At 39.8% G+C, this 13,065-nt stretch overlaps 3 protein-coding genes across 3 annotated transcripts; all 3 read right to left on the bottom strand.

Annotated features, from left to right (window-relative positions):
• Positions 1-85: 85 nt before the first annotated feature.
• RB195_010730 (uncharacterized protein) lies at positions 86-1,043 on the bottom strand (the record flags this gene model as incomplete). The annotated part of the gene is made up of 4 exons (XM_064191857.1): positions 86-157; positions 210-294; positions 344-434; positions 914-1,043. The coding sequence occupies 4 exons, from the start codon at positions 1,041-1,043 to the stop codon at positions 86-88; spliced, it is 378 nt and encodes a 125-aa protein (XP_064049440.1).
• A 4,787-nt stretch (positions 1,044-5,830) lies between these two features.
• RB195_010729 (uncharacterized protein) lies at positions 5,831-6,898 on the bottom strand (the record flags this gene model as incomplete). The annotated part of the gene is made up of 5 exons (XM_064191856.1): positions 5,831-5,951; positions 6,009-6,148; positions 6,310-6,334; positions 6,718-6,752; positions 6,875-6,898. 5 exons carry the CDS (start codon positions 6,896-6,898, stop codon positions 5,831-5,833), a joined length of 345 nt encoding a protein of 114 aa, XP_064049439.1.
• A 673-nt stretch (positions 6,899-7,571) lies between these two features.
• On the bottom strand, positions 7,572-11,329 carry RB195_010728 (uncharacterized protein; the record flags this gene model as incomplete). Its single annotated transcript, XM_013441151.2, has 9 exons — positions 7,572-7,640; positions 7,710-7,841; positions 7,913-8,020; positions 8,100-8,242; positions 10,361-10,508; positions 10,570-10,719; positions 10,923-11,033; positions 11,106-11,216; positions 11,285-11,329. The coding sequence occupies 9 exons, from the start codon at positions 11,327-11,329 to the stop codon at positions 7,572-7,574; spliced, it is 1,017 nt and encodes a 338-aa protein (XP_013296605.1).
• Between the last annotated feature and the right edge of the window lie 1,736 nt (positions 11,330-13,065).

Raw genomic sequence — 13,065 nt, 5'->3', positions numbered from 1 at the left:
ACAAAATAAGAAAAATGGACGAAAAAGTTTACTAGAACGAACAGTATCCAATTTATCACAGCATCTGAATGATATCGAATGGCCATTACTTATCTTCAAAGAAGAAATCCTTGACTAAGTTTGCATTTTTGGCTTGATTATCCAACAATCGTTTATGCTAAAACAAATCCATGAAGAAAAGGCTAAGAAAATTCGTCTCAGACGGATACCTTTTTGCCAATTTCTATAAGTGTTGGAACGCAGGTAAGTTTGAAATCCTTGTCTGTGCGAAATGGGCACGCCGGATCTTTCCAGCTGGAATGAAGTTGCTAGTATTTCCTCTACAAGATCTCTGAGCACTCACTATTCTCTGGGTCCTACGTGACAGGTGATGAATGTGGCATCTAACGACTTTGCCTCAGCACTGTTTACAATCGACTCGATCACAGGTTCTGCTGCAAAAGCCTGAATTTACATGAAAAATATATCAAATGAAACCAAACCACTAGGGAGGCAAATAAAGAGAAGAGTAAGCTCATATAAACAGCAAACCCATAGCATACGAAAAAAGTTGCAGATTGTTTTAGCTTCTGCATGCGTAGAATATCGAACGTCAAGGTTGTAGGTGCCGTTAAGGTAAAAGAAGTGAAGACGATCACAACAAAACAGGGACCAATACTTCAAAATGAATGAGGTTCATGGTACGATGAGAGTACTGTTGGATTTTCGAACTTGGTATAGCTCTCTAATCCAGAAAGGGGATCCCGATATAAGGAAATCGACAAAGGTCCAACTTCACTAAAAGCTGTACGAAACGAACCACTACTTGAGGTATAAATCAATAAATAATGCAACCACAAACAACGGGAATTCTAATCCTCTGTATTTGAAATTTTAAAACAGTGAAAAGCAAAAATATGCAGGTGAAACCTACCAGCAACACAGTCTGGACACCAACTTTTCCCATCTACTTTTGATCCTGTAAAAAGAACGAAGGCTTTCCCGTTTACCGACGCAAGTTCCTTCCGAATCGCCTCATATCCTTCCACGGTTAACTCCCGCATCAATCTTTAAATAAAACTGCTTAGCAAGCTCAAGCAACAATTTCAACTTCCTAGTCATCTCCAGAATAAACGACAAAAACAAGCAACCCAAATCTTCAAAGTCATTTATTACAAAGTATATGCGACGAGATCAACCGAAAATTATGAAAAAAGGAAATATTGGTCTTCCCATGACACTCATGTAGAACACCCTCTGCTTAACAGTTAAAAAGATAGGACTTGTGCTGAAGCACTGACACACCGAAAACCGGATGGCACGCTAAGCAAAAACTCCTTGCAAACATTACGGGGATCTGTTCTTCATCCCTTTTCGAGAGCACCACTACGAAAAGGAGCAGATTTACGAAATTTTTAAGAAAAAGAACGGGTAGAACAAGAAATAAAGGAAAAGTAGGCCTCCGATGCGAATTCGTCCACTTTTTAGCGGCGTAGCGTGAGAAAACTCATAAATCATTGAGTGAACGCATTACGATCCATAAAGAAACAGAAGCGATGCATTGTCTCGATAGACACATCTGTAGATGCGAGAGAACGAATCCAAAGTGTAGGTGTCAACTCATTCCAGGCAAGTCCAAAATCCAAGAACGGAACGGAGTGTAGGTCGTCAGGCGAAAGAGTGCGCAGGGTCAACTGTGTAGCTGGGAAAAATCTCTCCTGATAACAGCATCCTTCATAGAAGACCCAGAAAACGACCCCTTCTTTCATTCTTTCTAGTATAGCCGCTCATATAGCAATGAAAAATTAGTTATAATAAACAGAATTAAAGAGACAAAATGGACGCTTAATAAACAAATCAAATAATGTAACACAGCAAATATTAATAAATAGTGCTATAATGGATACTAATATAAAGTGCCGCAAGTAAGATAAAAATATATATAATATAGACACCACTGATAGCTCACTGTAAGGATTAGAGGTAGGTCAGCACATATGTGCACATGTAAACTGAAAAGATGAGGAAGCTCTCAAGGTGCATTCGACGAAACAGATATTCTTTTGACAGTGATTACAAACGGTTGAGAGTTCGATCCCCGAAGGAACCATTGTTTTTGCAAGATGGAAAAAACTGCTGAAAACGACTGAGAAAACGTCTTAAAGCCATTTTCACGCTATTTCCTACTATTTACAAACAATTTTACTCAACGACAATGGAAACGAACGGTTGAGCGTTCGATCCCCGCCGGGATCTTTCCATTTTTGCAAAATAGAGGAAACAACTAATACCTACGCAGACCACATTCTAAAATTTTCTCACTTTTTTCTACTTAGTACACACAATTTCACTTGTTGACAGTAATTACAGACAACGATTAGTTCGATCCCCGCTGGAATCTCGATTTTTGCTGGACCGGGAAAAAATTACTGAGATGAACATTTCACCAGCAGTTTTTCTGAAATTATATTTAGAGCATTGTTCGCCGCATAGAGGTGTTATTTAGAGGTCATGTTAGCGATGGATCTAGAGCCTGATTGCAAATTGCTGCTGGATTAGTCAGATTTTGTTTGGTTGAAGTAAACATGGGTAACAGACTGAAGGAGAAACGGAGGAGAACAAACGTGTCAACTTTTTGGAAAGGAAGATCTGTGCTATGAAATGGTTAAAATATCTTTTCTGATAACCCTCAGGTTTTCTTTTAATGCTAGTTGAGAAAATTGAAAATTTGAGCAAATTTTTCAACTTTTTCTCAACTAGCTTCTGAGAGAACAGGAACCATTTCGAAGTAAGTGAAAACAAGTTCTGGTAGCAAAAATCCTCCTCTACAATATACTTCAAACTTAGAAAAGTAAAAAAAAAAACGTGAAGAAAAGCAAATCTATTTTTATAAACTATGAGTTGAGGTATTGTACATTGCTCGAATTCATACTAATTTTGACGCGCAGCCAAAGAAAATCTGAAAATTCGCAAGTCTCTCGCTGCGAGCTTACGGTGGCGCGGTTAAAAACTTTGGTGCCATATTTTGATAAAGCCTCAACCATAACCACCGATTCCAAGTTTTGGTCTTTGTAGGTGTTCTGGATCTCTCAAAACCTACTTGAGAAAAACTCAAAAATTTGAGGGAAAAATTTAGAATTTTTCTCAAGTAGGATCTCAAGCAGTTACATATCATGGAACTCGCCTCACTGATTTCTGGAATTTCGTGACACGCACAGCACACAAACCAACAAACACGCACGTGACAGGCGAAGCTAAGATTTTATAGCATGACAGGTAGAAATGCTTGCGAAAAACATAGAAATTCCCAGTTACGAAGTCAGATTTGTAAAATAAGAAATCAATAAGGTGTATAATAATAAGAATAACAAGGATTCGTATTAATAAGTATTGTCAGTGAGGAAAGAAATTTAGTATACGAAAACAAGAAGTCTTTTACAGATTTCATATACAAAGGGCGAGCGCTGCGTATGGTGAACAATATACTGGTTTTCAGGAAAAGTGCACTGATCGATCCTTTTGAAGATGTTCCGGAGTTCGCTTATAAGATAACGCTGAAGACGAACATTGTTTCCTTAAACGCGGGGTGTCACGAAGTTGACGCTGTGTCGATATTTTGATGCAAAACATAGAGTTTGAGGCGCAGATTGCGAATTTGAGTGTGCCCCACTCAGTTCCCCCTGACCGTCGTGAAAGACGACCTTTTTCTACGAAGTACGCCAGAAACCGCCCTTCATAGACGCTGCGGTCCCCGCACAACCTATACATTGGTTTTTTTGAATAGCGTGGTGAGAAGACTTCATTGATCTTGTACCGCTCTTTCCTGTACGCTGTGTGTGCAGAAGAGGGCGCGTTCCAACATATCTCGTAGGATCAAACGTCGTTCCCACGCCGTTTTCAAGAACGACTAGGGGAAATTGAGGAGAACCACGCCCACATTCGCAATCTGCACCCTTTATTTAACTAATATACCTAACTTTATGTTTTCCATCAGCTTCCCACACTACGTCAACCTCGTGATACACTGCTAACGCACATTATGAGTAGAATTTGTCGTAAAGTCTTTTTTTTTTTGCTGGGAAAACGTGAACAATTCAACTTCACTTGCGTCAACAGAGTCAACCACCACCTTTAGATAAAAAGAAAGAACTCGCACACACAGTTCTTTATGTATCACAGCAATAACTTGAACATCTGTGAGCTCCGTAGTTTTCGTGTTGGGCTGTCGCTAGGACTAATTACCTTGAAGGCTCCTGGACTTCTTTACTGGATTTGAGGCGAGTTGTACGTTTTTACTGTGATAGTTGTGAACTGCACCACGGCTCCCACCAGCTGGTTCAAAAATTCAAAAATCCCAAGCACCTCTGTGTGACTTTAACTTTGAGTAAGAGATTCCTTCCTTAAAGGGAACATACCACGAATCTGACGTGGTGAACCAATCAGCGGGAGTACGTAGAATTAGAGGTGGGGTGTTCCGCTCATCTCTCCCTAATCGTCGTAAGAAACGGCGTGTAAGAACACGTCCTTTTCAAGACCCCAGCCATTGGATGCCCTGGAGGGGACGCCTGGAGCTACTTTCTTGTACTTGCAACTCTTACCTGATATCTCCCAAACAAGTAGAACATGTTGGAACACGTACGCCCCCAAGCTAGTCATTATCTGAGGTTGCGGAACTTCTGCAAGGTGCGAATTCTATCATTCTCCTTATATGATTTCGTTAACGTAAAGGGGGGAGGGGAATTCTCCACCACTCTGATTCTTCTCCGAACCTAAGATTAAAGGATGAAATGTCTGACGCTGATTAATCCGCCTGGAATGCGTGTGTGGACTTCAATCTATGATCATTTGGAGCTTCATCCGGCCATTAGAATATCTAGTCGGTGTTTTTATCCTCCCGGACAAGACTGGTCCCAATTCAGCGACCTTGAAAGGATTAAAGACTTTTTGGACTGGAACGATTTCTAGCCATCGACTGTGCATTCGCAGCGGAACCTCTTACCGCTGCACCTGCTCTACGTCACAGTTTTTCCAATAGAACAGAAATCTTCTTACTGTTATGCCTCCCAACGGTAGCATGCCGTAGATCGCTGTTTACTGCAAACATAACTTGCAATTCTTGTAACTTACTGCAGCTTGGCATTGTTGCAGCTGATAGATGGTGCGGGATCATACATTCACATATCTTTCCTTCTCCTGTTCCATTAACTCGAAGAATGCCTTTGCGCAGTACATTCCAGATGCGCAGATATGAGCGCTCCAACGTGTTGAATGGTCAGTTTTATCTTTTGTTCTAGCGTACGCATAGGCTTTCCTTTTAGCGCCCTTTCGACGCACGCACAATTTCTTCTTCGGTCTGATTACCCAAGATTGAGATCGCACATTTAGATCGTGTTCATCGGTCAGATGACGTGGCAATACGTGGCGTCACATTAATGCAGGGAAGATACATCATTAGGCACGGATTATATAGTCGGGTCAGAATGACAGGAAGCATGGTGCAGGCACAAAGCGGTGAAGCAAGGGTCCCCACTCGATCCTGACCGCTACGCTCCACCGCGCCGCTTGCACAGCAGCTGCACCGTGCTTCTTTTCGTTTTGACCCCACTAAATGTCGAACCGAACCACCACTGTGCTGTTCTCTGTTCCAAATCAAGATCAAAACCTTCTTTCGATCCAACTAAAATCTATCTAAAAGATTGGCGGGACATATCTCGCACCTATATCTCAAGCTAGGTGAGAAATCTTTCATGTTCTGCCATTTCTATACGAGAAATCTGTTCTACAGAACCAAGTTACAGTTTATTTGTAATTCTTCTGAACACACATTACGAAGAAGTAATGAAAAGGTGAACTATGTGGGAGTAGCCATCAGTTTTGCGAATTCTGACTTTCCTTTTGCATAGTCCACGAGTGCTTTTTTTGCCGTTGGACCAATTCCAACCCTTACCGCTGTTCGAGAGAGCCAATGAGTGCTGAACACAAAGCTGAGCAGGATCTGGTGATAACTGTTACATATTGACTTAAGTAACCTAGATGTAAGGTTATCGCACAGCGGCTTCACTTGTTTCACTTGGTAGATAGTAAGGGCAATCACAAACATAGTACCAAAGTTGATAATGATAGGGAGTGTGGTTGCCATCACAAGCCATAACGATAGGCCTTCGTACACCTGAAATGCGCCAACGTCTTTACATACGCGAACCTGGCCAGCGTTGGGATTCATGAAATGCCGAGAGTGCTGGTTATGTCGGGTTATGTTCTTTTGAATTCCAAACCAGGAAAAAAACGTAAAGAAAGCTTGAGGTGTTTCATCAACTCTTGATTACTGACCTTCAGGCAGCTATTGTCACTGGACCTGAAACAACCATTAAGTTATAAACCAACAATTTCACTTGTTGATCCCCGCAATCCCTAATGTTACCTAGGAGTGTTTAATTACACTGGAAGGATACCATCCAACCTAACATGAACTTCGGATGATGCGCTCGCCGTAGCTTAGCTGTATCAGTACACCCACCGAATATGGCAGGTGCCGAATGTGTCCAACCGGGTGGACCGTTCATCGAACACGATATGCATGCAGCACTTTTCTTTACATGACACACGCACTCTTTATTCCCTCTGCCCCGCTTCAATCGTGCGCGCTTTGCACCCACGTGTTCGAACACATTCGGGGTCCTCTATATGTCTTATTAGTTACAGTTGTCCTGCAGAGAAAACATTGGAAAATGAACCCACTCGTTCTCTGCAGATTCTGCCAAGGCAAAACTACTCTGAAAGTGCTATTTTCAATTGTTTTAAATAGAAGGAATGCTTGTCGATACCATACTCTCACACTAAATTCGATTTCTTTTCTTAATGTATTGTTTTGCTTTCTTTTATTATTTAAACTCACAATGAGACAAATTATGACGAACATTTAGCTGAATGGATGTAAAGAAGTATTCAGAATGAGACCCTATACCCATAACTTCTCCTATATATAGATCCACACTCCTGCGATAAAGGATAGCATGTATCACAGCAGTGATTCTATCATATTTCCTCGGAAGAGCCAACTCAAAAGCTTCAGATATGTCATGCATGTATATGGCCAAACTAACACGTGCGGTTTTTTTGCTTACCAAATTGCTTAGATGACGCATGGAATTGTAACTCACATCATAAGTGTAAAGAAAAGTTAAGTACTGAAAATGAAATCCTTTCTCACCGACAACACTTCGAAAGACGAAATAGCGCGATTTGGCACTGATTACCATTTTCCCATTATGATGTTCACTTTTCATAAGAGTAATTCCTCAAAGTTCTACTCCATAATAACTTTTTAGCTCAGCGATTTCACAAACAAATACCTCAATAAAAAGGAAGCGTATGTTCACCAACAAGCTATCAGCTACCAAAAGAGAGGAATAAGCTAGATTTATAACAAAGAATTTGAGCTATTTTTTCGATACTAAACAGAAAATGAGAACCCATTAGTGAGGCATATTGATGCGAAATGAATTGTCCAAATTGGTATATTTGTGAGTGTAGTTCAAAAACAAAAACAATTTATTAAAGCCGATAAAACAACAATAAGGAAGAAAATGCTGTTATTTTGTCCTCCAACAAACATTTACTTGATCAGTACGGTAGCGTTGGGTTATGGTGGATTTTTCCAGCTGGAAAAAAATAGAATACAGTTTGGAACGAAGCATTGTTAAAGATCTTAGATGTCAACGTGAACCAACTTCACATTTCAGTCCAGCTTTATGCATTAAATATCCTGCTTGAGCAATCATTGCACCATTATCGATGCAAAACCTTTCATCGGTAGCGAACAAATGTGCACCACGATCTGCACACATTGATTCAGCCATTTCCTGGAATGAGGTGATTTACATTTGTACCTTGTTTGTACTTTGGGCAAGCTCTAGCGTCCTACTCATTCTACCTGTAATCTCTTGTTACATCCGACACCTCCGACAATAAGCAATTCTTTACTTCCTGTGTGTGCCATAGCTCTTTCCGTTATCTCCACTAACATTGCAAAAACAGTTTCCTTAAACCAACAAAAATCATAACATAGTATGTTTTGAATTTAAAATACAAAGGATCAGACGAGGTACATTCTTTCTTACCTGTAAAGAAAAGCATAAATCCTCAACTGTACACTCTGCACTAGATAAAAGCTGTGAAGCTTTGCTTTCAATTAATGATAAAATACCAGAGAATGCTACGTCCATTCCTTTTACGTTATACGGTAGTTCCAACAGTCGACTTCCTGAATAAGTCGTTGTAGCATTTTTGCGTTCTAGAGCTGTTAGTACTCTAGCAGCCTTATATTTGAACCAGCTCGAACTGCCGGCCCCGCCTGCCTTTCTTGCTGGCAACTGTTTTTGAAACCTAATCAACGTCCGACTAACGCCGAATATCAGACCTCTTGTCGTGATCCCTCCTTCAATAGCAATTAAAAGTAGTGACATTTTCTGTAAAACTAAACTTGTGTTTTTTCAACGACGCTTTCTTGGTTCTTTTAGGCATCGATGAAGTGATGATGAAATGAAATGATGATTCCATAGTATTCTTCTCAAATGTGTCAGCACTACATTTGGAGAGCATTAAGAGAATTTGATTTTACACCTATACTCCTTCGACACCACCACAATTTGGAAATATTGTTCAAAGTATGGGTTTCTCTCCCCTTTTCTCCAACAATTACCACAAAATGATGAGCTAACAAGAAATGACGTGAAGTGAACCTGATTACCGTACCGATAAAGACAAATTTCCACCTCAGATCACGTAAACCGCTAGCTACTAATTAAGCAACTGTTTGCATGCATGTCTCCAATTTCTGGTCGAAGGATGTTATCAATCTGATGAGAAAAACTGGAAACTTGTAGAGGAATAGACGTGTGGGGGAGTTTACAGGAGTGAAACCTAACACACGCAGTTTCCCAGCCACGAAACAGTTCACAACGTATCAGTTCTTTCTTGGCATTTACTTGCTGACAAATTCACTTGGAGTTATTAGACGACAGTACTCCACTTCCAACGCTGTTGCACCCGTACCATCACCCTACTAATGTCTACCGCTGGTGCATTAATCCGACGCCGTTGGACTGCCTCTCCTCCTTCTACCGCTTTCTGGTGCCGGCGCACCAGTTCGACATCGTGGGACTCGTCTCACTTCATTATATAGAATGATGATTGCTCTTTCGATAAAATAAGTGGTTTTGAAAACCATTAATGAAAAAAGTTAGAAATCATTTTATTTCTCTTTTTTCATCTCGCAGTAAAACTGCCAAAGCAATATGAATTTGAAAAAGAACATGTTTGGAGCAAAAGTGACCTAAGAATGACAAACCTGCATCGAATTACCGCCGATCGTTGCTGCCTGTTTAAAGGCATCACCCCACGAATCTCAGGTGGTGCAGATTTCAGGTGGAGTATTCTTATAAGGGACAGTAGATTATGGAGAGATGGGTGATTCCGTCCATTTCTTCCTATCTTCCGTAAAATACGGTCAGGAAGATGCGGCGCATGCACAAGGCTGGCGCACTCCAATAGAACTCGTTGTAGAAAATAGCGTGCCGGAACGCTCGAAGCCGTATCTTTCGGGCCGTTCTCTACGACAATTAGGAAGAAATGAACGGAGTCAACCTTCTTTCAATAATCTGCGATCCCGTATACGAATACTCCAGCAGAAATCCAGATTCGTGAGGTGATGCCTGTACTCTCAAAACAACGCATGCTGATATTTTGTTAATGTTACCGATAAATAACTCGATTCACTTTACAGACTGACTTTCTGGAGTTGAGGGCTCTGATGTTGCGCAGCCGTTTATTGAGAATGTAATTTCATTACTAGGCACTTTAATTCTAAATGTTCATACATGTCAGCAAGACATCTCTTTCAAGTCTGCTAATTGGGTGGACTTGTTGCTTCCAGTACATTTTAAGCATGAAGCCTATAAATCTTTACAAGTTTGGAATATCTTAAAATTGTATTGTAAAAGATTATTTGAGTCGCTATTGTAATATTCTTATGTACTGCTTTTTCAGGGAAGGGACACAAGCTTCTTGTGTATCATCAGAAACTTCTCTCCTAATACACCCTTCACATGAGTCCAGAGGATCTAAATGAAGCTTGTGTCCCAATGCCTCAATGAAGTAACTCATTGAGCAACATTACATTACTGCATTGGTCACTGAGGATATATAGAAGCACAAATTAGGGAAACCAAATTTATAACGATTTGAGCATCAGAAATATGTTACCGATCAGTTTCGTTTTGTTTAAATTTACTTATACATTTGCCTAATCTCCTCGTGCGCTTAAACTGACGAAGAACTCGAACCAACATATGAAAAACATATAGAACCTCGTTCAACATACCTTTTTTGGCCGCCTGCTCAATACTATAGCCGGGACTGGGGTCGTTCGGCAGTTTAACCACTCTTGCAAACCTATCAAGGCAATTACCGACAGCAATATCAATCGTTTCTCCAAACACACGATATTTATAGTGTGAATAGGATATTACCTAGAGTAACTGAGATTGGAATGACCAAAAATCTAACAATGCATAGATATGCACAATTCACCTGTGTGTTTCCACCGCTAACGTATAAGACCACCGGATTGTTCGCGCCGGTGATAAGTCGACCCATTTCAATATGACCAATACAATGATTAACAGGGACCAAAGGTAACGACCACATTAGTGACAAAGTGCGGGCAACAACAGCACCAACCTATACAATTTACACGAACATTAACATTACACTTAACGAAGGCATTATTTCTGCTTTCATTCGACTAACAATGTATTAAATCTTTTCAAATAATACGACTGCACTATTTCTTAAAGCAAACCACAAAAAGGACCCTAGTGTGCGATAACCAAGAAAGAAATTGCTGAGGAATCGAATCAAAATTGTTATGGAAACCGCAGTACCTGTAGAGGAGCTCCCATTCCAGGTCCCTTCGTAAACGCAATAGCATCAATCTCTTTCTCTGGCTCTTTGATGTTAGCATCACTGAGAGCTTTCGATAGAACTCTTAGGATCTAAAAAAAAGATCTACAGAGAATCAAGAGGCAGAACAGTAATCACTATGAAGCGGAAAGGGATAGACACACTTGCTGACGATGATGCTGCGCCGTTTCACTGGGCCTGAAACCCTCACCGGGAGGGGCATGGAACGTTGCACGTGGGTTCGATAGTACTTCGCCATCTCTAACAATGCCAACCTGGGGTAATCAGACAAATATCCTAACATTATCAACCTGCCAACGGAGATCTTTGATCATATATTCACCCCAATTTTGTTCGCCGACCCTTCGATTCCCAGAATGCAAACCATTATCTTTCAGATAAAGCGTTTCAGTAGCAGAACCTGTCTCCCTCTCTGAATAAAGCACTTCTGTACTATACTGGTATAACCTCTTCGTAAGATGTTTATGAAAAACCATGCAAATAATCAGGATCACCAAACATTGTAGTTAAAAACGGCGCTGGTAGGTGAGTTCTTTCGATTTCGTTTGAATTCCTCACGGATTCTCGACGTAAAGTAGGACCGATCCGTATAAACTAAACTTCTTGAATACCGCAGAAGATCACGATACAAACTCAATACCTAAAACAATTCAATTCGTCAGCCTATAAAACAACTAATGGCTCAATTGATAGACACAAGATAATGGCTTATTAACATGTCGGGTTGAGGAGTAAGTCGTGAGCGTTTTCGAAGAGAAAAATGCGCATGGAAACGAGAACTTTTCTAACAACTATCCCTAATGTGTTATGCATCACTCGATAGAAATTTTCTCACTCCATAAGAAAGTTATGTTCTGATTTTTCAAATTGATGGATTTTCTTTTTTCAGATCATCATAATGGAGCGCGAAATTGACAAAACGAAGCATTTTCACCTTCAGTTCTTTTCTAAACAATTAATCGAGATGATAAGGCCACGAAGTTGCTTGTACGATTTGTGTTGTGCATGAAGCGCATCAGAAAAGGCAAGAAAAAATCTTTAAAAAAAAAACCACGAGAAAGGCTTGCCCTAACACGAAAAGAAAACAAATAAAAATATGTTTAAAAAGACGAAAAACTATTGAACAATGGGAGGAAGTTGTTGGAAACGATGGAGGAGAACAGCAGCGGATAGTATGCCGATTCTTTTGCAGTTATCTTTTGTTTTCGAAAAACAGAAAAAATAAATTCTCCCTCAACTCGCAACGATTGTTTACCGGTGGTCGACCAGTTTTCGTGCTCAAAAATTCCCAGTCTTGAGGTGCAAAGACAAACGGGAAACGCTATTCCCAAGTGTCGTTCCTTTTTCATGCAAACAACCAATCTAAGCTTCAGCGGTCGACTAGACATGAAAAACAAATGGTGTCGAAAATGCGTTTTTCTACTTGACACTTTGCTTCAATGATCTAAAAAATTAAGACTCAACATAAAAAGACAGAACTAATTCTTACTGTAGAGTGAAACATTCTCCTGCAAATGATACATAACATTTCGGGACTTTTCATTTCTGTTCCTCAATCTAAAAAAACGCTCACGACTTATTGCTCAAGCCAGTGAATCAGCAAAAAAAAAGGAGCAACGCAGCAGTTCATATAATTTGGTGGCGGATGAATATGAAGAATTAGAATAAAACAGCATGGATAGCATTAACAGTGCTATGAATCGTTTTAGCTGCAAACAACAACTCTTTCCTTATTATTCCTTTTTCTTTCTTTCATTCTCTCTTCTTCTCTAGTACTCGCTATCTTTTTTATGTTAACCTCAACGATAACACTGCAATGCCAGTCACTTGGAATTATTTTTAAAAGACATTGAGATGTCAACCTTTGTCAGTTCGAATACAATATCTGGTATATATTTATCAAGTAGCAGAAGTTCTGAATAACAGCTTCTCTGACGGAGAACATATATATATATATATATATATATATATATATATATATATATATATATATATATATATATATATATATATATATATATATATATATATATATATATATTTATAATGTCATAGACTCTCCACATTATTTTATAGTGGTGTGGAGGTGACACTGGGCGTCGA

The sequence above is a fragment of the Necator americanus genome, chromosome III (assembly GCF_031761385.1).
Source record: "Necator americanus strain Aroian chromosome III, whole genome shotgun sequence".
Lineage (NCBI taxonomy): Eukaryota > Metazoa > Nematoda > Chromadorea > Rhabditida > Ancylostomatidae > Necator > Necator americanus.
The sequence above is the reverse complement of the archived record's forward strand: the minus strand, read 5'-3'. Positions and strand labels throughout refer to the sequence as shown.